At 38.1% G+C, this 26,270-nt stretch overlaps 2 protein-coding genes across 3 annotated transcripts in view; one reads left to right on the top strand and one right to left on the bottom strand.

Annotated features, from left to right (window-relative positions):
• IARS2 (isoleucyl-tRNA synthetase 2, mitochondrial) overlaps positions 1-18,649 on the top strand; it is a 29,763-nt gene extending 11,114 nt beyond the window's left edge. The window contains exons 13-23 of the mRNA XM_050893254.1: positions 5,355-5,457; positions 6,072-6,165; positions 11,672-11,780; positions 12,579-12,681; positions 13,702-13,827; positions 14,236-14,367; positions 15,018-15,124; positions 16,015-16,160; positions 16,325-16,515; positions 18,000-18,144; positions 18,292-18,649. Coding sequence (XP_050749211.1) covers positions 5,355-5,457; positions 6,072-6,165; positions 11,672-11,780; positions 12,579-12,681; positions 13,702-13,827; positions 14,236-14,367; positions 15,018-15,124; positions 16,015-16,160; positions 16,325-16,515; positions 18,000-18,144; positions 18,292-18,443 — 1,408 coding nt within the window. The 3' untranslated portion in view covers positions 18,444-18,649. The remainder of the gene's footprint in view (positions 1-5,354; positions 5,458-6,071; positions 6,166-11,671; positions 11,781-12,578; positions 12,682-13,701; positions 13,828-14,235; positions 14,368-15,017; positions 15,125-16,014; positions 16,161-16,324; positions 16,516-17,999; positions 18,145-18,291) is intronic.
• A 225-nt stretch (positions 18,650-18,874) lies between these two features.
• Positions 18,875-26,270, bottom strand: part of RAB3GAP2 (RAB3 GTPase activating non-catalytic protein subunit 2) — a 56,826-nt gene continuing 49,430 nt past the window's right edge. For both annotated transcript variants that reach the window (XM_050893527.1, XM_050893528.1), the window contains 7 exons: positions 25,203-25,238; positions 24,553-24,627; positions 24,090-24,308; positions 22,263-22,352; positions 21,960-22,178; positions 21,108-21,266; positions 18,875-20,813 (listed from right to left, as the gene is read on the bottom strand). In XM_050893527.1, the coding sequence (XP_050749484.1) occupies positions 20,667-20,813; positions 21,108-21,266; positions 21,960-22,178; positions 22,263-22,352; positions 24,090-24,308; positions 24,553-24,627; positions 25,203-25,238 (945 nt within the window). In that variant the 3' untranslated portion in view covers positions 18,875-20,666. The remainder of the gene's footprint in view (positions 20,814-21,107; positions 21,267-21,959; positions 22,179-22,262; positions 22,353-24,089; positions 24,309-24,552; positions 24,628-25,202; positions 25,239-26,270) is intronic.

The raw sequence follows: 26,270 nt of genomic DNA, 5'->3' as shown, positions 1-26,270 counted from the left end.
GTTTTCTTACCTTGAATGCTGGATAAACATGCTTCCAGTGGCAGCTGCTCTGGAGTTTTTGAGTGGCTATCAAAAGTAACAGCATCTCCACTGGAAGTCAGTGTAGTCCACATGGAGTTGCTGTTACATGTGAGAGCACCAATGGTCGATCTTGAGTGATCTTGTTTATGTATCACCTGTAAAAAGACTTTTTAAAAAAAAAAAAAAGTCCCTAACATAAACCGCTGTGTTTCCCTCTGTAAGTGAGAGTTTACCCGGAATTTGTCATGCGAAAGGCCGCAGAAAGCTTCTCTTTCAAGATGCAACTGTTGCTCTCTAATAGAATATTTTTCGCACACCAACAATCCTGTCTTTCTAACTTGAAAGCCAAGAGCTAGATTGTAATCTTGTATGTAACAAGTTTGATTCAAGATCTCCATGAGTCTTCCTGTTTGCTGCTGTGGCCCCGTCATAGCCCTAAAAGACATTCGATTGTATGACACTGTTGTCTATGGTTGTAAATTTAATACGCTACTAATGATTAGATTCTTTATGTAGAGTATACCACATCATATTGCAATCAAGAATTAAAAAATTACTATAAAATAACAAAACCCTATATGAGAGAGAGAGAAAAGAGAGAATATTTTGTCATTATTGCCATTTTCAGTAACAATACGGAGGTAAGATTCTGTGCAATTTTTCTGCATGAGTGGGGAAAAAAGACTTTAAATAGAATACATGCACAAGTAAACGCTTATACTGTTTGTCAACTTTCAAAATTTAATAGATTTTGAGAGAAAACATTCTGATTCTAGGAAATTCTGTAACTCATGGAAGAGAAGAGAGAAGGAGCTCCAAAAGTAAAACGAGAGATTTGTATTTCCCGTATTAGCTCAGACCAGGTAATAAATGTGAGATACATACTTTAATCTGACCTCATGCAATAAGTTCTTTACAAATTCACTGTTCAGATATTGGTAATAATAAGTACTATTGCAAAGATTATTCTAATGTCTAAGAACTTTTGTCCCCTTCTCTGTGACTTTGATTAACGAGTAACTTAAATTTCTGACAGAGAAAACCCCAACCTGTTTTTGAAGTAGATCTACCCTGCGCTGTAATTTGCTTTTTAAAATATTAAGACATTTCAGTGACTTGTAAGCAATAGCAACTTACCATAACCTAAATACGTACTGCTGCAGTATCAGTGTTCACGTAAAAGAGAAGGTAACTTGCCCTCCTTACTGTTGTTTGAAAAGAGGTCGAGAGAACATCAGGCACTGTACTCTTCTCCTCCCGACTGTATCTTAATGCTGCCTAATTTCTGTTAACACATTAAATAAGTGTTCAGCATAATCAATATCAGACTTTGGAGTGATTGGCTGGCGTCGTGGTAGCGTGAATTGCCGTAGGGGTTTCAGCGTTAAATTGTAGCGAGTGACACGTAATGCAAGTTCTTCTAGATAGTGTATGAATACAGGGCAAAGTTTTACGATGGTGTTTATTGCTAACTCGGTGAATTATCATGCTCACGTTGAAGCCACAGATTATAAAGTGATGAGTAGTTATTTGAGAAAGGTGGTTTTCACTTGCACCTTACATAAAAGTACTTTGCAAAAATCTTCTTCCTTACAATACTGATACCTTAAATATAGTCATTTCTCTCTCTTGTGGTAATAGTTAATCATAAGGATCCTGGGAAAAGATTAGAGGAACGGGGAGGGGGGTTGTGTTTGTCTTGGGTTTTTCAAACTGTAGGAGGAAAAAGTATTTGTTGAAACGGTATCCTGGAAATCTTTGGTCTTAACTATCTCCTCTTAGAAAATACTTGCCTGTTAATCTTCACTTATATTCTGTAGGGAAACTGAATGTAATGAAAAAAACTTGTACTGCTAAAAATTTTTTTTTTTTTTTTTACTTGATTTGAAACTATGATAGAATTTTGAGAATATTGGTCAATAACAAGTTGAATTCACAGTCAATGACTCCTTATTTCTTGTAAGTGATTGATAACACAAACCTGACCTTCTTTTAGTTGTCTGAAAACTTTTATCTGTAGCATAATTGTATCTGTCACGAAAATGAGTCTTTAAAATAATTCTGCCCTTCATAAATTAACAATATAAGCCTTTGTGTTGCATAGCAATACACTTGGTAAAAGGTTAGTCCATAGTATGTTTTGTAGTAATGGTGTATCTACGATAGTAGACAACTGTTGTGTAGCAATGGCAATACTTACTGTAAATGAAGGCAGTCGTTTTATGATGGTTTCCCAAAGGAGATCGATAGCGAGGTTTTATTTCCTTCTTGTCCCTCCCCCCGCCTCCAATGGAAAGGGGAACAGTTCATCCTCACTACAGGTAATACAGTTTGCACTAACACAGTGTTTCAGGTCCCCCCCACCTTGTTAATTTCTCCAAATATTTGTGTGATAGGCCAGACCTTAATCATTATCTCTTCCACTGAGGAGAGATGTCATTGCAATTAACAGTTGCAGTGTCAGAAAACTGGTGGCACTTCAGGCTGTATCTCCTTTACTTAAAGCTTAGAACATCTGACAAACTGAGATTTCTGCTGTGATCAAACTGTATCCAGACAGTTGCTGGAAAACATTGTTTGTTAAGAGTATATTCCTACATGTTGTCCAAGGTAGCTGTTAGTTTTGGTCTGTAGCTGGATTTATCACCTTTTAAAAATCCCTACAAACACTGATATCATCAAATACCTGTTGAATGCATTAAAAATGTATAGGTTGAAAATGAATTCATCCCTAGAGTTTATGTCCCTCCACTGAAGTGTATTTGCAATATGGAAAAGTTATGTGGAAGACAAGCTTAGTTCCTGTTTAAATTTTCTACTTGCTTTAATAGGGCATGCTGGTAGCTTTTCTAAACTAGTTATGGGTATGATTCTTGATTAGAAAAATTTTCTGGCTCTAATTTGATGCCAGAATCATTAGCTGAGCACTGAATTACCTCTTCCATGAATCACTTGACATGCACTAACATTTTATGTGGTAATAACCACATTTTAGCATAAATCATCTTTTAAATTTAGCTACTCTGTCTTCTGCTGGTGACTTCCATGGGTAACACTTGGCCAGTAACAGGAAGGCATTGAGACTGTGGAGGGAGCTCTTGAAATACTCACTTGAAGACAACTAGTTACCCATAATCGTCTTTAAAAATACACTGATAGTGTATTTGAGAAGAATCAAAGATGGAGCCTTCTGTTGGCAAGGAGTGAAAAATAATGTTGTGTATTGCTTTTTCTGAAGCGTTCCCAGGTGCTACAGTCTGTGTCGTCATTGAAGGTCTGGGTGTAAAGCCTGCCTCTTCAGTGGAAGGTACTAACCCCACAAGAGAGAGACAAATTCAGTGGAATAGTTTTAGTCTGGGCTGAGACAAACAAACTTCTCCTTGGCTTATTTGATTTTTTTTTTTTCTGAGAGCTTTCTGAATTTGAAGATTTAGCCTGAGGGAGGCAAGACATAAGGGATACTTATCAGCTATCTGCCAGGAATCTACCAGGACTGGAGTTGTGTGCTTTTGTCTTGGAGAAGTAACACTTCACAACTGGAAGTATAGGCAAATAGGCCTCTGTGCAAATATTTCTGAAAGGAAATGATACCATTCAGAACCAGAGCTCCTAAATGTTGTTTTACCAAGATAAATGTTAGCAGATATATTAAAGCCATAAATTGTGTCCTAGCATCATTAAACTGGAAGGTGAATGATACCCATTCTAGTCTGAAAGGGTAAGAATGGCAGTGGTATGCTAGCTGGCTGTCGCTTTGTGAGTGTTACTGGTTAGTGGGTTTTCTCTCCAGAAAACCTGCTGGGATGTTCTCCAGGAATTTACTTTGAAAAGTAAATTGATTAATTGATGATTGATTGGTTAATACAAAACCATTGGTCTATGTTGCAATTTTATTCCCACAATCAAGAGCAAAACTGCATTTTCTTCTTACTGTTGCACCTCATGCCATGTAATTAAGTAATAATTTGTTCTACATCTTCTTGGAGAACATGGGTTTTCATGCTTAAACTCCGTGTATAAGAGTCCACTAAATGTTGTAGTGATGTAGCTCAACTTATTAGCAGTGCAGAAAAAATACTGTACTGACGTCCAAATACAAAACCCAGTAATGACACTGAAGAAGTTAGATCATCTGCCTTCTGTGTTTTCAAGTTAATTATGCCAGATCATTATTTTACTTTTTCCCTGTTCGCAATACTGTGTCAAGAAGTTAGTTAAGTGATTAAATCTTCATTTCTCCAGTTAAAAACAAATCTCTGGTGGCTTGGGTAACACAGCGATTTTAGTTTGAAGTTGGCAGGTCATGATGATCTGCTGTACTCCTTAAATACAGTAGATGTCTTAAAAATCACTTCTTTACTAAAGTGCTCTGTGAGTCAGCAAGACAAAGTATGTGGGGTTTGTTTTGTTTTTTAAGCTATCTTAATTTATGTCTAGACTTGGCATTAAATGATGTTAAAAATCAGTTCCCCATAGCCTTACCTACTGGGGACAACAATTAAATGTGTCATAAATAGTGCAGAGAACTGCACGCCTTGTGGTTGTGTTACTGTTCACATCAGGAAAAATGCTTAGTTAATTTTTTTATTTTTCTTATTTCCGTAGTATCCATTTATTTCAGGACCTTTGTCCTGGCTGGTGCTATACCATATGAACTCGTATTTGCCTTCCGAGTGAATGTTGAATGGTTGTTTACATCACTCCTCTACTGGGTACAGAAGTCTCGGTTTCCCAGACTATTGGGATTAATATATTTATATATGTGTTTCTTACCATTTAAAAAATATATTGCTAAAAAGGGGAGGAGATCCAGGCAACCAGAAGTCTAATATATATGTACGTTATTCAAAATGCTGCTATTTCGTAACTCTCCATTTCCACATGAGTTCTCAAGGTCTCTTTATCCAGTGGAGAAAAGCAGCCTGTTGTCAAAAAGAGCAAATGTTTTGAGGGGGAAGTAGTTGTTTAGTTTCTGTAAATTCAAGGTCAAGAAATAGCAAGTGAAATGGATTTTCGAAGTTTTCAAGCTGCTGGCATCTTTTCTGAGTGCCCAGTTATTGAGTGTTTGCAGAAAAAGCTATTTGGAATACATGCAGGTTTCTGTATGTCCAGGTTTTACGTAACCCTCCCCATCTTGGAAGACAAAAGTAGGAAGTCTTTTTAATACAGGCAGAAAGCTCTGTGGAGTCTTGTCTGGATTAGAAGCTGGAAAATCACGGGTTTAAATAGCTTGATCTCTTTATCAGTTTATCTCACCACTTTGGATCTGGGATACTTGTAGAAAGGTACGATTAACTCATCAATTCATAAACTCCTTTTTTCCTTCTAACCAGTGAAACTATCACAGGTGTCATCAAAATAGTGGAGCAGCACGGAACAGATGCATGGTGGACCCTTCCTATTGAACAACTACTATCAAAAGAGGCTGTAGCGAAGGTAATTTTTTGACTTCAAATACAGAAAGTGCTTGATGTGATGGGAAATAATATAAAACCTTCATATATTCCCATGATCCTTTTCAGTCTTGTACCTTTGAGAAGGTATCCTATGAAAGAAATATTCAGAAAGTGAAATCTGAGTATGGCAAAATACACACAATCAGATTTGTGCCACTAATTCAGGGCAGAGATCTCAGTCCTCCTCCTTTTAGTTCAGGAGGAAAGTGACATCCTAATTAACCAAATTATGAGCCCAAATATATATTAAGTCTTTGTCATTAAAATAGATAAGAATTTTTATTTAGTTCTTCCTAACTTTGTATTGTTCTTTTAATAATTGTGTTCTTAAGCTAGCATTCAAACTGTAGTGTTACTCTGCCATCTCAGGGGTTTTTTGTAATTTTTCCTTGTTCTGTTTTGGGTTTTCGTCAGTAATTATCTGAAAACTATTGTGAACAGTTACCTAAATTATTTTGTGTTCACTCACAAAGTTGGTAGCAGAGCCTCTACAAAACTGGTCCAGAAACCAAATCTATTTTATTTCTAGCTTTGAAAATCATTGATGATATGGAGTATTCTATTTGCATTATTTAATAATTGTTTTTCCAATAGGCTGGTGGTCATGATGTTTTGGATTATGTCAAGGGACAGGATGTCCTAGACATCTGGTTTGACAGTGGAACTTCTTGGGCTCATGTTTTGGAAGGTACAGAATTAATAAGTTGATCTTTCTTTTAAAATACTCGGAGAACAAAATATAACTGTTTTGCATGATGGTGTTGGTATCAGCAAAAATGAGTTAGATTATGCCAGCAGCAAACAGGTTGTGACTTCTTGTAAAGCTGCTTTTGCTTGTAAAGATAAGGGTTTAATGTTGGCAAACTCATTTTCAGCATAGTTGAAGTTGACATTTTTCTAATATTCTATTCTGACTGATTCTGCCGTGTGGCATACCATGCATCATCTAACCAGAACATACTTGTTTTGAGTATAGAAGTTTCATGACACAAATGGCCAAGGTACTTCGCTGCTAGTTGGTAACTCTTAAATTATTTTCAGTTAACAAATTTCAGTTTGTGCTTGTGCATGCTATTTGAAGCAGAACAAAATTGAGATCAGCTGCTGAATCTAAGTAAGTTGTATAATTTTAACAGTGTAGGTGTACTTTTTCACTTCTGATTACTTTCGGTAACTAAAGCAGTATATTGTGGCTTAAAATATTTATACTTGCTCTATCCTATTTATAGCTCCTGCTGCCAGTAGTTGCTACTCAGCAGGTAGCAGATATATATATATATATGTATAAAAATATATAAAATTTACGCTATTTGCCTGGAGGATAGTCCAAAGTCAGGAGTCCTTTGTAAAGGAGGAGTCTGGTCCCATACATCAAGTCTGTTGGACTTTAAACCCTCAGTACACAATTGAGTGATAACAATCTTGTTGAATTATAAAACACGTTAGTACCAGAGGTTTTATTTCTTAGCAACATGGTCAGGCAACAGTACCATCAGCAAACATTCATTTTCTAGAAGACCTTTACATATATTAAAGTTCATACTCTTTAAAAATGTTTCTGGTTTGGTTTTGAAAGGTATAACAAAGTAGTGGTATTTTATGCACAGTTACATACTTGCATTCTTTAAGGGCTTAACGCCTCAGTATGCAAAAACTATCTCTAATCCTGTGTAGAGGAAAGACACTGTGTTTAATAAGGAATAGGAGAATCAAGACTCTTGATTCACTGTTAATTTGTGTAAGGCTGCCATATGGATTCTGTAATATATATTCTAATAAATGTAATAATTCTAATAAATGTTGGGTCTTTCACAGTACAGACTTCTTCTTTCATGGAACCATTAAAAGTTCCTCTTCTCTATCTAGTCATCTATTTTCATGAAACTTGCTGGAACTTGGTGTGTGTAAGGCATCTTCTTTTGCTGTCTGACATGACTGGAGTGGACCCACTGGTTCAAAAGTTGGGGAAGGGACTAACAAGCAGTGTGATCTCGTAAGCCTATTTATCTTCAGAAATGACACAAAAGTTGCATTACCTTTTCGCCTATGTAATTGAGGCTCCCAGCCACTGCCAGAAGTGGAAGTACAGTCTCAGTGATTCATATGAAATTACTGTTTTAATTTACCCTTTATGAAAAATCCACTTTGCAAGAGAAGTTGTTGAATTAATAGTTCTGTCTTGTATTTCCCAGTATGCTCCAGCTTTTAAAACTTTTTGCAGAACTTCTTCCTACGTCAACAAAAATAATTGGCAGGGCTTACAAACAGACTGACTGATGGGATTCTTTTCCAAAATACTCTTGGGGAACAATGGATGAAATCCACAGAGAAATCCAAAATTGCTTAGAGAATGTCGTAACAAGAAGAAAAACTTTCCATGGCTTAAACTCATGAAAGCACAGAGACATATGGAAGCTGGTGTGCTGCCTGTAAAGTGCTACCTGTTAATTTTGTAGTAGGAGATCAGTGATAACAACAGTTATTGCTTGCCTTCTGATGACAGTGTCATGCATGGCAGTGGTGCTTTCGCAGCACATGAGTTAATTTCAGGGCAACTGGAGGATATAATAGATGGCTAAAACTGTGAGAGTAATGTTTATAATTGTTTCACTCTACCGTGAACTCAAGTTATTGAAAATTATAAATCAATGATCTGTCTGTTAGTAATCAGCAGGAATAAAAGGCATTACAGATTTCCCTGCCAGTTCCAGTCTCGCAAAAATAAGTCGTTCTCTCCATTTCTGCAACTTGGGGAACTTAGGCCTGAGTTTTCACTGGACTTGAACTAGCTGTGTCCAAGCTTATTAAATGAGATGCAGCAGTTATAAAATTCATCCCTTTAGCTGGTGGCCGCACAGATTGCTTTCAGAAAATATGGCAGGTTGGAAAGGGGGTGGGGAGGAGGAAGAAGAGAGAGAGATTCAGCAATATGAGGTTTTTGAACAGGTTGAAGGAATTGCTCAGTGACAGCAAGCTCAGTGGCCTAAATCATAGGTTGCATGGATACAGTCGTATTTCTAACACTTGCCCTGCTGCGTTTCCTACCAGAGACTGGGCATAGTTCTGATGGAAATGACTTAAAGTTGCTCTTTTTTCATTAAATTATGGTTGAATTCCTTTTTCCAGCCTAGTTGTGTCAAAGGTACTAGTTTGAGCTAAATGACGAATTAACCAAACCGTTCTACATCAGCAGTGTGGCAGGTAGGAAGGTGCGACTTACACACTAAGATCAAAGATTTAGCTACTGTAGTCACAAAATCAAAAATGTACAGTTATAACTAGATTGTGTGTAAAATAAATGCTACCCCACTTGCACCATTGAGAGCAGATCCACAAGTGCAATGTGCTCTGGAAAACCCACTGCTACTGAAGCTTTCTGGGGATACTGTTTGCTTCGTTAATGCTGTGTTTGCCTAGCACTGTTTTCACTGAACAGTTTATTGTTGTGCTATCTAATCCTGTTTCTTTCTTGCTACACATGCCTCAAATATTTTTTGAAAGAACTGTTTCCATATTCTTTTATGCAATGTTAAAATTTAAGTCTGAATGCTTCATGCATGAATAAATTCATTTTCACAGTACTGCTGTAAGGTAGAAGAGTGTTAATACACTGCCTCCAAAAAGAAGGTGTAGTAAAAGCAAAATTTGGTTCAAAAGCATTTGGTAATTTTGAATACTCAATGCTGTGGTGCCTAGGACTTTTTTTTTTTCTCTTTTGCTTTGAAGTTCAGTTTGTGTTCAGCCTTTTGATAGTGCTTATTTCAGTAGCTGTCTTTGGAGTATCCATTTTAGAGAATTCTTTTCTGTCTTAAAATTCTTGTACAGGTCTTGAGATTTTCCTCGTGGGCAGAGTGCCATCTGCACTACAACCTTGAGGTTATTATTTTTCAAAATATTTCATATAAAAATGCACACTGGACTCTATTGCGATGTGATATGCCATTGGTAAAAGTCACACAGCTTTTTACCCATAGTTTTGTCTCTCAATGATGGTAGTTTTCAACATCGTAACTTTTTTCCCTATCTTATTGGCTAATATTTAACTGAATGAATGTGATTATTTTACAACTTACCTATCTAAGTGTTTAAACTTTTGTGCTGACTGAGAGACCTGAATTCATCTTAGCTGATTCATTCCTGGCATTAAAATACAATACGTTTAATCTAAAAGTCAAAGTCTGTAAGATCAAAGATATGGAATCTTGAAATCCAAACGAGAAGGATCATAAATTGTAATTCTCTTCAGTGACCTATGTACTGTACCTCAGTGTAAAATAAACAACTGAAAAGTCTCTTCTGGGTTGTCGGACATACTCTTCCATTTACAAAGGAACGTGTGCACTGTTCTAATTAATTTATATATAACCATCGTAACTTTAATGAAACTGAGGTAGGGGAGCTACCTGTGCACTTAAAAGGCAGGCTTTGTATATGCAAAACCCATGTTTGTATGTTACGGAGATAAAATGTTCAGGCCTCCATTAATTTTGTAAGCTACATTAGCCAGCCTGCCAGATGTACTAGTTCCTGTCAGAAAAGACCAATGCAATTTGCTGTTCGTAATCAGTTGTTTGTTTAAATTATTCTCTCCTCTAAGTTGTAACTTCTGGCATTTCCATGAAAAGTTCACTTCTCTAAAACCAGTGGCTAGTAAGTTAGTTGTAAATAACAAATGTGTTGTTACAGATTTTCCACTGTTATTTTCTTCCTTACCACAAATATTCTTTTTTTTATCTTGTCCTCACAAATATTTTTGCAGTCTGTTAATACAAAGGCTGATGCCTACTTATTCGACTTTTAAAATGCAAACTCTGTGTAGATTTTCTTGAAGGAATAAACAAATGTGCTAAAAACCGTAACATCCACCCACACGTTTTTCCTGTGCTAGCTGGAACTGTATGGCCTTGACCTTTGTAATGTTGAACTTCCTTTTATTGCAGGATGGATCTAAATATCGAAACTTCCATTAAGTTAAACAAATAAATCAAGTGTGTCAGCAGCAGAAAGAAGCATTGTCTCAGGGGTCCTAGGAAGAGGATAAAAGGAGCTAGTAGATAAAAACTGAGTAGAGAAACTTTTTTTCTGAATATCTGGAAAATTACACCACCAACTTCTGGAATCAAAACTAAATTCCTGCCAAATAAGTGTATGATTTTGCACATTTGTAGGCTTTGACTTGCATGTTCTGCTGTGCTGCACATTAGTCTGTTCTCACTCTGATGGTGACCTGTCTGGGGTTGTTTAGGACAAAGAGGGACTTCTTGAGTCAACAAGTCTTGTACCTTTTTGTACAGTGACTGAATTCCACCAGTAAAGCCATTAAAACTTTGCTGCCCTCTTTCAACCCTGTGGGAAAGCTGGGTCTGCTCTTCTTCTGCTTTTAATGTGCAGTCAGCTAATACCCAGTCTGTGTGCCTTGCATCTCATTTTTTCTCTGATGCCAACAGTACTCATTGGCTCCAGTTGTTCTTTTCTAGCATTGCTCTTTTTTGTGTATTTATAGGGAATAATATCTCCACTCGGCCTTCACCTGGATAAGCTAAACAAGCCAGGCTCCTCCAGACCCCTCTCTTCCACCACAGGCTTTCTGTTTCCCATGTTGTCCTAACCCTTCCCTGAAATTTTTAATCTTCCTGGAACACCAGTGACCAGAAATGTAAATTCTGTCGCAGGTGAGCTGCGGTCACTGCCAAAGCTTCCTGATCTCCTCTGAAAATACCTGATGCCTTACACAGGCTAGTCAGGCACGTTACATCTGTGGCTTGTTTCCTGAGTAACTCCCAACTGGTGAAGTTTCAGGTTGTAGCGTAGACTTTTATTAATTCCAAAGTATGTGATCTTTTCTTGGGTCCTTCAGTTTGTTTAGGAGTACTTGGAAGGTATTTCGAGAACTTCTTATGAAGCCCTCTGAGTGTGATAGCTTCTGTTTTCATAATTTTTTATTTTGTTTGGGGGAAAGCAAGCTTATTTGTTAAATTTTGGAGTTCAGTGAGTCTTGGATTTTAAAAAAAATTGTGATACTAATGAATCACTTGTATCATGTTCAAGTAACCATACACCATTTATAAAAGTAACTTATCTACAGGGTTTAAAGAGCAGAATAAGTTTTACTAATCACTTTCAGAGATTTTCTGTTAAGTGTATTAATTGTTTGAAGATACAGGCTGATATTTTTAAATTTTCTGTTTTTAAAGGTACAGAGCAAAGAGCAGATACATACCTTGAAGGAAAAGACCAGCTGGGAGGTTGGTTTCAGTCCTCTCTATTAACTAGTGTGGCCGCAAGGAAGAAAGCACCATATAAGTAAGTGTGTGGATTGCAAACACACTGCTAGTTCATTTATTAAATATTGGGCTTCTGATAGTGTGGACAGTAGTGTATATACAAGAGAAATCAAGCCATTACTAAGTATCTGATTTATGTTCTTACATTTTCAGTATAAAGTTTTTCTCGGATTAGATTGTAATGGATTTATTGTTTAAATTTTTTTCATCGTAATTTTAATAGATATTTTCTTTCTCAGTCATTTAGGTATACCCTGTTACGTTATCAGATACAAGTCTGTTCTTTTGCCATCTCTCCCACTCCCATAATCAAAGGGATTATTACGGGAGGTGCAGTATGAAAATCTCCTAAGATCATTGACTTGTGAATTGAACGTTAGGCTGTAAGGAATTCAGCATCACTGTGTGCATGTATTACACTGGAGCTGTGACATACTTTTGTCCCCTGGAAGATGAAGAGCATAGGGAATGGTAATGTGGGTCAGTTGCAAGGAGGCTGTGCAATTTTGGGAAATGTATTGGCTTAAAGAGTAAATAATACTTTAATCTGTAATTCACCTGAAATATGTGTGCCCTGGATATCTGCAAACAATCTGTTGCTTGCATGGCAAAATTAAATGAGGAAAATAAAGTTGTATGCACTACTTGGATGGTGGTACGGCATATTTATGGTTGGTTGAACTCGACAGATGAAGCCTCAGGCTTAGCAAAATAGAGGATTTCTGTATGTTTTGACTTAGGAATATCCTCATTAGAAATCTATTCTTAACATAGATTTTTCACTGGGATTTTGTTTTCACTAAAATCTTTTCCTCAGGACTCTGGTAGTTCATGGATTTACCCTTGGTGAGAAAGGGGAGAAGATGTCTAAATCTATTGGCAACGTGGTTGACCCGGATGTAGTTATCAATGGAGGCGAAGTAAGTCAAACTCTTGAGTTTCTTAGAATTGCTAGTTACAATTTTTCACTACCAGATTCTGCACCTGTCTTGTGGCATGTTTTTCTCTAAACAGTTGTCTTGTAGCAGAACTCTGTAAGGCTCCTCTAAAGACTTTGGCTACACTGCTATTCCATTTGGCTGGAGTAAGAACCTTGAGTTGTTTTGCTTCAGCTGTAGCCCCAAAAAACCCCCACACCTTTGTTTGGTGCTAAGAGAAAAAATGCATTATATAGAAGGTGTTGAATGGTTCCTTTTTACTTGGGAACACTGTTGATGGAGTGATGGTGGGGATTAAAAAAAATTAAAATAATTAACCTTTGCTTTCACACTGACTGAAACCTACAAGCTGGGCCTAGCGGTAGAGCAGTCAGAGTAGCGGTTGCACCCCAGCAGCCTGTCTGCTCTCAGCCTAGGCTGTTTATTGACTCTGGAAACTTTTATGTCATTCCGTGGTCAGGGAGGTTGCACTGTAGGTGATGCTCTCAATTTTTTTTTCCCTCCCCCGTCCTGCTGTTGCTCTTTCTGAGGCTGCCATGCAGATTTTGCAGCTCTCTAGACAAAAGAATCAATCCTTACAAAGACTGGCTTACCTGACTCAATAAAACATGCAATAGTTTCTATTCTTTTAAAAAGGAGAGCGCCATTTTTACAGTTGAAAATGGGGTGGAAAACAGTCTGAAGGGGGGGGGAAAAAAAGTATGTAGTTTTAGATATTAACATTGCTATCTTAATGTTAAGCATTCAAAGGATTCAAGGCTGCAAGATGAGTTTTATCTCACCTGAGTTCTAGCATTGCCTGTACACAGTGCTGCGAGTATATATTGTAGCCCTGGCTTAACAGTAAATCTTGCTAAAAGAGGGTGAAGGCCTCCAAATACAGTGGCCTTCTGGGCACGCTGACAGGTGTGTTCGCAGCACTGACAGCACGGAATTGCACTGCTCACCGTGCTGCAGGACCCCCAGCAGTTTTACTCGTGTGCCTTTCTGTCTCTACTTAAGGATCACACCAAGGATCCTCCGTACGGTGCCGATGTTCTCCGCTGGTGGGTGGCAGAATCGAATGTTTTTACTGAGGTGCTGGTTGGGCCTGTTGTACTTAATGCTGCAAAAGATGATATCAACAAGGTAAGAGCCAAATATGCTAATGCTCTTCATTCTAATGACAGGTCCTCTTTATATTTGGTTTTGTGTTGGCTGAGTAGAATTCATTGCAAAGCTTTTCAATTTTTAGACTAAAGAAAGCTTTCCCGAACTCATTTAGGTAGGTACTACTGCTTTTTACATTTGTGGATCAAATAGTAAAGTGTACGAAGGAAAAGACTAGTTTTTGCAGCATGCTTCGGTAATAGCCAGTCTTTTCTTTACTTTTCTATAGGTCCTTTTGGCATATGTTTTTCATGATGCTTTTGTAAATATTCAAACAATCATTTTGAAAAACAGCCAACTTTAGTTAATTCATTACAGAATATTATCATTTTGTGTTTCATCTGAAGTACAGACCATTACTGTTTAATTTTTCTGGTTTGTTCCTAGCTTCGGAATACACTACGCTTCATGGTGGGAAACATGGCTGGCTTCAATCCAGAAACTGATTCCATCCCCGCTTCAGAGATGTACATAGTAGATCAATACATGCTGCATTTATTGCAAGATTATGGCAGCAAGGTAGGGATAAATTGTGTTTAGATGAATATATATGTAACGTTTTTCAATGGTGATACCCTCTAGGGAAGATTCTTTAAGTGTATGAGTAAAAAGTATGTGTCAATTAGGTAAATTATGACTACAAAGGTTTCTTTGATGCAGTGTGCGCTCCCTTAAGCCTGTTTCAACTTTTGAGAGGAAAGCTTTGTTTTTAACATTCTTAACTTGGTTTGGACATCGACCGTTTTTTCCCACTTCCCCCCTGCCGAAGGCCTCAAATTAGAAGTCTTTAGAAATAGTTAGAATAGGATATAAAAAAAACAAAACCAAAAACTTCTAGAGCTTTGGAAATCTGCTGTAGTCCAAAATTTAGTCATTCCTGTCACTCAGAACTGTTCTGCTGAATGAGAAAGTATGGGCATAATTTCTGGGGTTCCCCCTGCCCTCTCCCCTCAAATTTGAATTGAAATTATTTCTTTGTCCTAAGTGTTAACTGAATTAACATTTTTTTTTTTTTCCCCCCTCCAACAACCTTTTAAAGAAAAGATTCTCCCAGACTTTTTGTCACTCATTACAGTTTCTGCAAGTTCAGGTTCATCAGGGGTTATTAGTGTATGCCATGTGATGAAAATTGATACTCTGTTCTTATCTCTCTCTGCTCCCTCTCCCAGGTTACAGAAGCATACAAAGAATATGATTATAGCAAAGTTGTTCGATTATTGCAGGCATTTTGTTCCAGAAACTTGTCTAACTTTTATTTCAGCGTCATCAAAGACAGGTAAGTTCATTACTGCTGTCTGTAAAGGGGGAAAAAACAAGCTAATCAGTTTGAGGTAATAACATTCCAGGCGAATGTTGAGTGAATACAGATGTCTCACAGTTATGTATTGTGCTTTAGTGCACTGAAGCTCACAGGTGAAGGCTTAGCTGCTTTCAGCCGAGTATTTTGTCATTGGTGTGCTTCTATATTCTGTCCACTAGGGGTGCTGAGTCATTTTGAAACGTAATCAAGCCTACGCATTTAAAACTAAATCAAGTTTTAAAGATAGATGCTTGGATCTGTATTTCTACCTAGAAGTGTGTGCATCTGAATTTGGGAAGGTAGGGGGATGGGCTTTTAGCACATATCTGGGCAACCTAATGCCATTTACTCGTCTGAAAAACAGGTAAAGAATCCTAAGGATGTGACTGATGATACCTTTGTAAATTTTGAAAGGGCTGTTTCATGGGGGAAGGAGGTAGGGGGTTATACTGATCGGGGGTTATACTGATCTTTAGTTTCCAGAATGCAAGTAAAGGGGAAAAAAAAGAAAAAAGCCCTAATGCTAAATTTTATAGATGAACCAGAACAAAGGGCTAACAGAGCTGCAGGTTCACCTCCCTGAGAAACAATTCTCTTCTATATAAATGAAGCAAATTAACATGCTATGTACAAAATCTCCTTTCCTACGACACAATGTGGCTGCATATGCAAATGGCCCTATACCTGTACCACTGTGCTTGCCTAGGAACGGCAGTTAAGAAAAGCCTTCCTTAGAAGTCAAGCTAGGTCAGACTTCTGTACTTTCAGTGGCAGTCCTGAAAGTATGGCTCTTGAGCAAGGGCTCTTGAGCAAGAACAGTAACATGAACATACGAATACTTTCCAGCTTTCATCTCTGTCTTGCAGGCTCTATTGTGAAGAAGAAAAAGATCCTAAGCGTCGTTCCTGTCAAACTGTGCTAGCAGAGGCTTTAGACATAGTAGTCCGATCCTTTGCACCAATTCTTCCTCACTTGGCAGAGGAGGTTTTCCAGCACCTCCCTTATAAGAAAGGTAAAGCACGTATAATTTCCAAGGAATTCTTGTAGTGCACTGTTTAATTGCACAGTTAAAAGGAATGCAAATACAGAGATATGTCATTCTTTCTTACTCATTTAATAAACACTTGAATAGAAAGACACTAAATGAAAAATTCCTTTGTTTGCTTTGCTTTCAAGACTCGGAGGGTGTGTTTCGTACTGGCTGGATTAATGCAAGCTCAGCGTGGAAGAAGCCTGGCATTGAGGAAGCAATCGAAGGTGCATGTGCAATGAGAGACTCTTTCCTTGGGTCCATCTCTGGCAAGAATGCTTTGGAATATGAAGTCATCATTGTAATTGAGCCTGGATTGCTGTTTGAATTAATGGAGGTAAAAGATGCAACTAAGAATAGTGTTGTCTGTGCAAACAATACTGATTTCTGTAAACTTTCTTCTGCTTTTGCCAGAAAATCACAGAATAGTTGAGGTTGGAAGGGACTGCTGGAGATCGTGTAGTCCAAGCCCCTTGCTCAGGCAGGGTCAGCTAGAGCGGGTTGCCCAGGACTGTGTGCAGTTGGGTTTTGCGTGCTTCTGAGGATGGAGACTCCACAACCTTTCCGGGCTACCTGTGCCAGTGTTTGACTGCCCTCAGTAAAAAAAAGTGGGTTTGTGTTTTCTTGGAATTTCCTCTTTCAGTTTCTGTCTGTTGCCTCTTGTCCTGTCACTGGGCACCACTGCAAGGGCCTGGCTCCATCTTCTTTCTTTACACCCTCCCATCAGGTATTTATATACATTAATAAGATCCCCCTGAGCCTTCTCTTCTGTGGGCCGAGCAGTCCCAACTGTCAGCCTCTCTTCATATAAGAGGTGCTCCAGTCTGTCATCTTTGTGGTCCTTTGCTGGACTCGCACAGTAAGTTCACATCTCTCTTACTGGTGGCTCAGACCTGGACCCAGCACTGCAGATGTGTCTCACCAGGGCTGAGTAGCGAGGAAGAATCATCTCCTTCAACCTGCTGGCAGCACTCTTCCTAACGCAGCACCCTAATGGAGGATGCTGCTGGCTGCTTCTGTTGTGAGAGCATATTGCTGGATCATGGTCAGCTGCTTGTCCAGCAGGACCCCTTCCCTGCTAAGCTGCTTTCCGGCCAGTTGTACTGGTGCCTGGGGTTATTCCTCCCCAGGGGCAGGACTGGGCTTTTCCCTTTATTGAACTTCATGAGATTGCTGCTCGCCTGTTTCTCCATCCTGTTGAAGTCCCTCTGAATGACAGTGCAGCCATCTGGTGTATCAGCCACTCCTTCCCAGCACTGTATCACAGCACAGGTGCTAAGGGTGTGCTCTGCCCCATCATCCAGGTTATCATGTTAAACAGTACTGGACTCTGTACTGGCCCACACAACTAGTGACTGGCCTCTAGCTCTGGACTCCTTGAAAATGCCTCTTCTAGTGCCACTGGCAGTGCTCTTCTGAAGTAATCTGCTTTTCTTGGTGTGAGGGTCAAAGTAACTTGAAAATTTCTGCAGAGGGAAGCTTGGACACTGCAGTTCAAGTCTGTACTCTTACTCCTGGCAGGACTAAGTAAATTAGACTCTAGGTTCAAATCATCCACTCTGATTAGGAACCACTGTCTTAGCATTTGTTTTTGAGAATGGAGCATCTTAGAGCTTACAGTGGTAGACCTCAGTTTTGATGCTAAACATATATATGCATATATTTAGACACACATGTGTGTAAACAAACTTGTGCTCTCTTCATAACAAGGCTGTGACAGCTGTTGCACAGTAATTCTACTTTTGCTGTAACATTTTCCAGGAAGAGGATGCTGAGGAACAAAACCAGGTTGCAAGTCTGAAAATTAACTCTCTTCCCTAGGCACTGCAGGCTGAAGAAAGTTCTAGTGTTTCACAGCTGAATGAAATAATGATGGCTTCCCAGACAACCCTGCTGAGTGAGCTACCTAAAGAAACACCTGCAGATGCAAACATCATCCAAGGGACCTTTCTGATTAACTTGGAAGGTAAGAGAACTCTTCCAGGCAGGCTGCTGTGTGCTAAGCAGCTGCTGCTTTTCTGCACTACACTGTACTCTGTTGTTCACTTCATAGGTAGAGTTGAGTATGCTAACTACACCTACATGATCTCAGTAGTAATGCTTTCTTTAACAGGTGGCGATATTTGTGAAGAATCTTCATATAAAGTTATAGCCCTACCAATTGCCAAAGCAAGGTGCCCTCGCTGCAGGAGATACACTTCCAATTCCTCAAGCACTCCCTGCCCACGGTGCCTGAAAGTCATTGCTGGAAAAGGGAGCACGTGAAGATGAAATGCCTATGCACAAGCTGCTCCAAAGTCATGAGTATTGAAGTATACAAAAGTGGTGGCTAACCAGAAGGTCTGTGTACTGAGGCCTGTACAGATGCTTAAGCCCCAGCCTGAGCAGAATTAGCATGTGTTTTGGGGGGAACTTTATGTATATACCCAATTGTGTATATCACTTTTTCGCTTAATAAAAAGGGTGGTTCAAAGTAACTGACTGATTTACTAGTTTTTGGCAACCTGGGTTCTTTTGAAGTTCACTTGCATTTAAGTGAAACTCCACAGTAAAATAGCTATTGTCTAATTTTTATACTGCCAGCAGGTAGTTCTGCAGAGAACAAGTCTTCTCTACACTGGAGTATCTACTCTTGTAAAAAACAGAAGAAGAAAAAGTGGTGACCACCATTCCCTAAAAAGAAGGAAAAGACACAATGAAACCTCAAATTTTATTTAATCAATTTACACAAATCCACAGCAAATTAGACACAAAATAGCACTATATACAGAGTATTACTTACAATACATTACAGATTTGATTGGTGTAGTGTGTCAGCTCTGACATGTACTCAGTCACAGTAAAATCCTTTACACAGCTGTACCAGGATACAGGAATGTAATGCAACTAAGAAACACTTTTGGTTTTCCTCAGTTTCCATGATGACCAAGTCTCTAGCATACTCATTTCTGCAGAAGTTTGAAGTGCTGTCAGGCAAGGTGGTAAAGTCACCTGTACAATCTGGCCTTCCTCTGTTTTTCCCCTACAGCTCTTTTAACCTCAGTTACAGAAGTCAGTATAGAAGTACCTAAAACATAGTTCTACCAGAGTTCTTACTATTCTTTACTCTGTCTGATCTCGTGTCACTGTAGGAAGTCAAACATGTAGTATCAAAACTTTTCAAGAAGCCTTCATCAGCTACATTAAAGTGCAGTGATTAAGAACTGGGGGTGCTGCACAGGTGAAGGAGGCTGTGTAGAACAAGCCACCTACATAACCTTTGTTTTAGGGGGAATCTAACCCTTAGATGACAGCAGCATGTACTTCAGAAAGGTAAGACCAAATTCTGTCTCCGGCAAGGCAGAATACCGTGAATGTTTCTTACATACAATGCAAGATGAGCAGGTTACAAGATGGAGCTAGTAATTTCAGCTGACTTCAAGACATGACCAGTTTACACCAATTTCATTTTTCTCTCCTGGCTTCCTTTAGGTAGAAAGTAAACAGTACTAACTGATGCAAGATAATCACATTTAATACCACTCCAATAGTGAAGATACTCACTATATGATTCCCTGTAGGTACTGTAAATAAAAGTGGTTTTTTTAAGGCTAAAGTACTCAGTACTATAGATCTTCAGTGAAGTTGGGTCAACTATTTGAGCAGCTTTTGACTACAAGTTAACATGTGCAGAGATTTATAGCATACTACGTCTTCTACAGTGATAAGATGGGGGAACAATCTTACAGTAAGACATTCCTTGACCTACTTAAACTCAGCAGAGCTTAATAATAAAGGAGAGGGACATAAATCCAGTTTTAGCTGAAGCCCAGCACTCCAGAGACAATACTGGGAGATCTGGACTAAAAGATGAGTCTGTATTTGTGTCTGGAGAACTGGATTCTCCTTCGCAAGCTGTTTCTAATGTGGGCTATTCTCCCTTTGTGTAAGGCCCCAGCACATTTCATCCTACGTCCAGTGCAGTTGTCATTGTCACATATAATGCAGTTACAAGGCATGAGCCCAACACCAGCTCTAGCTTCTGAAAAAGCAGTATTGGCTTTACATGGTAACTTCAGACACTGAAGTTCTTCTCAGGTATAATTCTACAGCTTGTTTTGAAAAACAAATCATACATGGAACACTGAAACTGCAGCAGTTACTGCCAGCATGAAATACAGAATTTCACAAGATGTGATTTTGTAAATAGACTAAAACTGCTGTCAAATATATCCAATTTAGACTACCGCAAAAAGCGCTCAAGTCAAATAAATAACAAAGCATTTCAGATACTGACAAGTGTACTAGAAACTAAACATCTTTGTACTAGTGCAGAATTTAAAATAAACTCCAATTTAAAATTACCTTCTGAAATTCTGGGATAGTAAGCATTGTTCTTTTTGTTGTTTAACAAGAGCCACGTGGAAGTTTCTTTCTGTAAAGTTCAGCCTCATTGTGTAAAATCATGCATTATACCACTATATAGCAGAACTGTGCCAACCAAGAATGTCATGATGAGATGGCTTCTATGGCCTCGATCAGGTTCAAGGCAAAGCCATACTGCCCGTGGTTCTCCGGTAAGTGCTCTATGACTTTGTTAACTAGTTTAGCTGTTGTTGCAATTGGCACTTCCACATTTTGAAGTTCCTGGGGGTCCTATATAAAAGAAAAGAATAAACACAGCATTAGAGTAATTTTACAGATGATCATCTGCATATAAGACCTCCTGAACTTGCATAAAACAGATCACTAAGGTTTATTAACTCAATTAAGCTGATGCTTTGACCCATGAAACTGCTTTACACTTCAGGAAACAGAACCAGCACCAGGAAAAATGAGAACAAATTGTTGTTTCCATTAGTAAGAAAGGACCATTCAGATGTGATCTCTGTCTTGGTGAACAGAAGCTTCTGAAAATCAGGCTGCTTTCCTAAATTGAGCTTAACTTACCATAGCTTTGAGCCAAGTACATAATGTTGGAGGAAGCCTAGCAAGGAGTTCCATACCCTCCTTTGTCTGCGTACGAAGTAAAGCAAAGGCCAGTCTCTGTCCAGCCAGTATGAGCAGCTGTGATGCAAGCACTTCTTTGTCAGTCACCTGAAGAAAGGCCTGAAAATAGAAAAATATAAGGAACTAGAAACCATTTCAGCATGACACAGCTCACTTATCTGGAGGCTTGAAAAGCTGCATCAAAAGAAGCTTCTCGATACTAAAAGGACAAATAGTTTTGAGACTGTTTCTTGTGTTACCTGTTACTGTAATAAAGCACGTTATTAAAAGCTTCAGAAGAGCAGAAGAGTGAGCAAAGGCAGAGAATTACTCCGTAATTTACACAGTGATTAGCATGAGCACGAGATCCGTTTTACAGTTCAGCAACACATTCCTAACTTCCATATAATCTTGTTTGCTTTTCCCCCTCAAGAAAGGGAAGGATTTTCTTGTCTAAGGACTGATAAACTTTTCCTAAAAGAAGGGATTACAGGCAAAAAAGCAGATTCCTGAAACTATGAAATACAGTAAAATAAAAAAGGCTATACTGGTTTAGACCAGTAGTATAACTCCCTAACGTGTTTCCACTAGTTGCTAATACACAGATTCTTGTTGGGAAGAAGGAAAAATGAAGGTAACTACTGGTCTTGAAAAAGTACTTTTCCAACCTCTGACTTTTTCAGCCTGGGGATTTTTGAGCCTGATAAGATGCCTGGAAGTGTTAGGCAAGTATTAAGTAAGTGAAAAAGTAATTTTAGCAGAATATCTGACATAATACTGTATTGATTTAAAATTGTTAAAAGCTGTTATTACCTCTTCACCAAGATGATCCATCCCATAACTGTACAGTTCACAGACATAATGCCTTTTGACAGCATCCTCAGAGATTTGAAGATACTGAGCCAGGTCCACAGCCAAAGTTGGCCAATTCTTCCCCTTTTCAAAAGGAAACAATTCCTCTTCTGAGACTTCTTTGGCCTTTTGTGATGAACAGAGTGTTTGAACCGCTGCACTCACAACTTTGACCAAGAACTTGGAAGCAAAAATTGCAGGTTACTTCAGTATTATTTGAAATTTTAGAAGTTTAAGAACTTCCAGTACAAAACTTACACCTACCTGTTGTCGTATGGATAACACACTTGGATCCATATCCCCACTAGGTAGCAGCTGAATTGAAGTAAGGTCTTTGAAAAATGCATTTTTGCCCTAAAATTGAGAACCAAAGACAGGCCTCAGAGATACAGGGGAATACAAGTAATCCATTTTGATCCAATACTAAGAAGCCTACTTATTTTTTACGTTTAATTTGTACTGCATCTTCTATTTCTCTTTGAGGACAAAAAAGTAACATTGTAAGTTAAAGCCACAGAACAAACCAAACTTTTGTTCATGCAATCACAACATGTCAAGGATTTGCTTTCAAACTTAAAACTGCCTGCCTACTAAATTAGGTAGCTGATATACTACCAGCTGGAGCTGAAGTTTGGATATATTTCCTGGTCCCTGGCTCTAGACCAACACACCAAGCATAATATGTAGGAAGAAATGCAAACTAGCTGATACAAAAATACATTTTATCCAGTATTTTATTTATACCTGTTGATATAGTTGACACCGCTTAATTTTAAGGTCTCTTCCACTACAGATTAATCAAATTTCAGGTAAACCCCTGAACGATGGCACATGGTAGCCCTTGTTTCAGCCCACCACGCTCCAGCAGTGACATACTCAATGCCAAGCATCTCTGGCAGTCCTGCTCCATACTAACGCAGGGAGTAGGGAAACGGGTACAAAAAACCCACCTATGTTAAAAGACAGTGATGAATGTGTAGGTCTAGTGACTTGCCTTGTCAGAAATAAGGTAATAAATGGTCTTTGAAACTTTTAACCACTTTTTGAGTCATCAGCCCAGATTCTCTAAAGACCTGTTAGAAATTCTCTCATAAAGCTCATAGAACAAATGGAAATCTGGAGTGAGTGGAGGCAAAAAGGCAGCAGCTGAGAATAACAGTTGTATGTAAAAGAAAGGAGGCACAGGAACAGGATCTAATTTTACTCTTGAGACATAATATGCATTCTTAAATGACAAAAGGTAGCACAATGCTTTCTGCTAACAGGCAAAAAAAAAGGCATAAAACCAATGGAATTTGATCTACGGTAAAATGCTAAAACCAAACCCAACTGCTTCATCAGAGCTTGCATACAGACAAGAACCTATGGCAAAAGGAGAGTAATATTCTGCATTTATAACATTCCAGTAAATAATTAAGAAGAAATCTGCGCAGTATTACAGGACTAAATAATTTTCTCCCCAGCAGGAATTCAATGACCGTCTACACCAGTACTGTGTGTTTAAATTTTTTTAGAATTGTAGTGTGGTAAAGCTAGGAGGAGGAAAGCTCAATTTGTGGTACCTGCTTTGTATCAGGGTCAAGCTCTGATTGGAGACATACTGCATTTTAAATGCAGTGACTTTTTTTTTTTTTTTAAAGTGGTTTATATGCATTAAATGACAAGCTGTTTATTCTCTTTGAGATGCTCAGAATTCTGGAATAATCATCAGCAATAATGGATAAAACAGTGACACTAACATAACATTTCTGACGTTAAATATTTATGTTTTCTCTGATCTGGCACTTCTCAAAGCAACTAGAAAAACCTGTCATCCAGTGTTCTTGCCACGCAGTATTTTCAGGCCAGCTAATTATTAAGAGGCTGATTTTCATGCATCTGAGGTCACTACAAATCTTTTATTCATAAGGAAAAGCACCAAGATCGGGTCTCAGCCTGAATTCTGGTGACAACTTTATTAATGCACCACAGTGGACTAAATGTCTTTCATAAAATTATGCATGACCTGTTTAAAGAGTGAAAGCTAGCATATATTATAGATACCAAGAGGAAGGATAGCAATATTAAGATGTATGCTTTCAAAAGACATACCTTGCTATCAAACAGCGAAAGAGGCTTCACACTCTTCAGAGAAAATCTCATGATGGCGTACAAGATAGTACACAGCACAAACTGGTGTTCAACAAGCGGGTAGTGAATGCGTTTCTGCTCAAGAGCCAGTTCTACTATCGATACTGGTCCTTCTACCGACACCCAAGCATCTTCAGTATCTAAGACAGGAGCCTGCATTTCGTCGCTACTAACGTCAGCCTGCCAGAGCAACACAGAAAAGTAGTCATGCACCAAATGTCATCTATATTGGCTTTCTATGCAAGAGACACAGCTTTAATCACAAGTTCTCTGCAGTGAAATTAAAAAGAAAATTTCATGTTGTCTAGAAGTTCATTAATCTTTGTCTAAATTGAACGGTACAGAAATTAGTGTAACCATATTCTTTAAAATTAAGTTTGAATCAATTAGTTCCTTACTTTCTACAGGAAAAATAAAAATTTACCTCTAGCAATGTCTGCAGAAGATCTGAACAGCAGCCAAGAAAAGCTGTCATTGCTGTGTCACCCATACCTACGTCCTGTTAACAAACAGTATGATTTAAATTGTTTCAGTTGGAATTGAAACAGGCTTTTATTAGCTCTGTATGTTTGAGAAGACAGTTGTTGACATAAAACACATTGTTAAGCTCAGTTTATTAACCTATTATATTTAAAGGTAAACAACATTCACTGAAGTACAACAAAGAATTAGAAAAAACAGGGAAAAATAGGAATAAAGCTAAATGTAGCCATTTACAATACTGTATCTCTAAAGATGACTGAATTCCTCAAGTAATCACATGGCGTAAATTTCATTTTCTGAGCATATCAGTTGTCTTCCAAAAAAGTTTTAACTAATGAAATTACGCATGAAAAAATAGTAATCTTTCATGTTATAGTCTCAAGTCTACCTTCTATAACATTCGAAGTTATACTACTGTTCTAATTTGCTTGGCAGATGTAAATTAATTTACATGTCTTAAAATTTGTAACATTTTCTCTAGGGCTGCATTTTGAATTTTTCTGAAACTTTCAAAAATAAATCACAAACTAGTACTAAAATTAAGGCATTTTTATTTATTCTTCCCATTTAGACAAAAGTAGTATTACTTGCCCGTCTGCATAATCTGTCCTTTGGAGCTTTTCCAACCTGTTTTAGGAAAAAAAAAAATTCAGCACAATTAAATAATTTTCATCATAAGGTATCTGTTACCCCATGTTTTAACCTTTTATTACTATTTTCCTAATATAAAATGAGAAAATAGTTCATTACAGCTACATAATGCAACACATTGCATAGCTTGCTTTCAACAAAAGATTTGATACAGATCATACAACTCAGAAATGAACATCACTGATGCCCATATTTCATTCATCCTTCTTAAAGTCTAGGATTAGAAATAAGGCCCCAAGGTCCCATTCAAATCTCAAAGGCAGCTAAAAAATTCCCAGTGATTTCTATAATACAGAACTAGAGCTATAATACCAAGCGTGATATTAGAAAGAAACACTAGGGAACAAGGGAAGAGGAAAGGAAGAGTGAATGTTCCAGCATATTCACTGAGATGGAGAAGGTCTAATAAGAAAGTTATTACATGGTTTCCATGCTTTGCCTATCTGAATTCTTCAGAAGAGACACCTCAATCATATCCTGTTTAGGAATGTTACTACGAGGTCCAATTTCTGCAAGTTGAATCAAATGCTGCACATGATGAAGCACATACATGTAAGTGGAAGTTCTCTCTTCCATAGCATGAAAAAATAAAAGTAATGATTACAATATCATAGCAAAGTCTAAACAACAGCTGAAGTGAGATTCCAGGATCCTGAATTACAGGATTATTTAAACTCGAATTCAAGTGATCCGTCACACTGTTTCAAAGTCTGAATTCAAGACAACTTTCAGCTGTCAATTTTGGGACTGATTAAGTGCCAACAGATTTGGAAACTGCATTTTTCTAGAAGTTGGGGAGAGATCACTTGTGCTACTGCTTCTGTAACACAAACCTAAGGACTAATTCCCAGCTTTCAAACACACATAAATAACTATTAAAAGTTAGCAACATTTGTTATTAAATGATATTTGTTTGAGGTAACAGATGTGTGCAAAACCAGTTAGTTAAGTTAATAAAAACCTTTCTCTCTTCTCCTGCAGGTGTTAATGTAGGCAGAAGTAATGGCA

The sequence above is a fragment of the Gymnogyps californianus genome, chromosome 3 (assembly GCF_018139145.2).
Source record: "Gymnogyps californianus isolate 813 chromosome 3, ASM1813914v2, whole genome shotgun sequence".
NCBI lineage: Eukaryota > Metazoa > Chordata > Aves > Accipitriformes > Cathartidae > Gymnogyps > Gymnogyps californianus.
The sequence above is the reverse complement of the archived record's forward strand: the minus strand, read 5'-3'. Positions and strand labels throughout refer to the sequence as shown.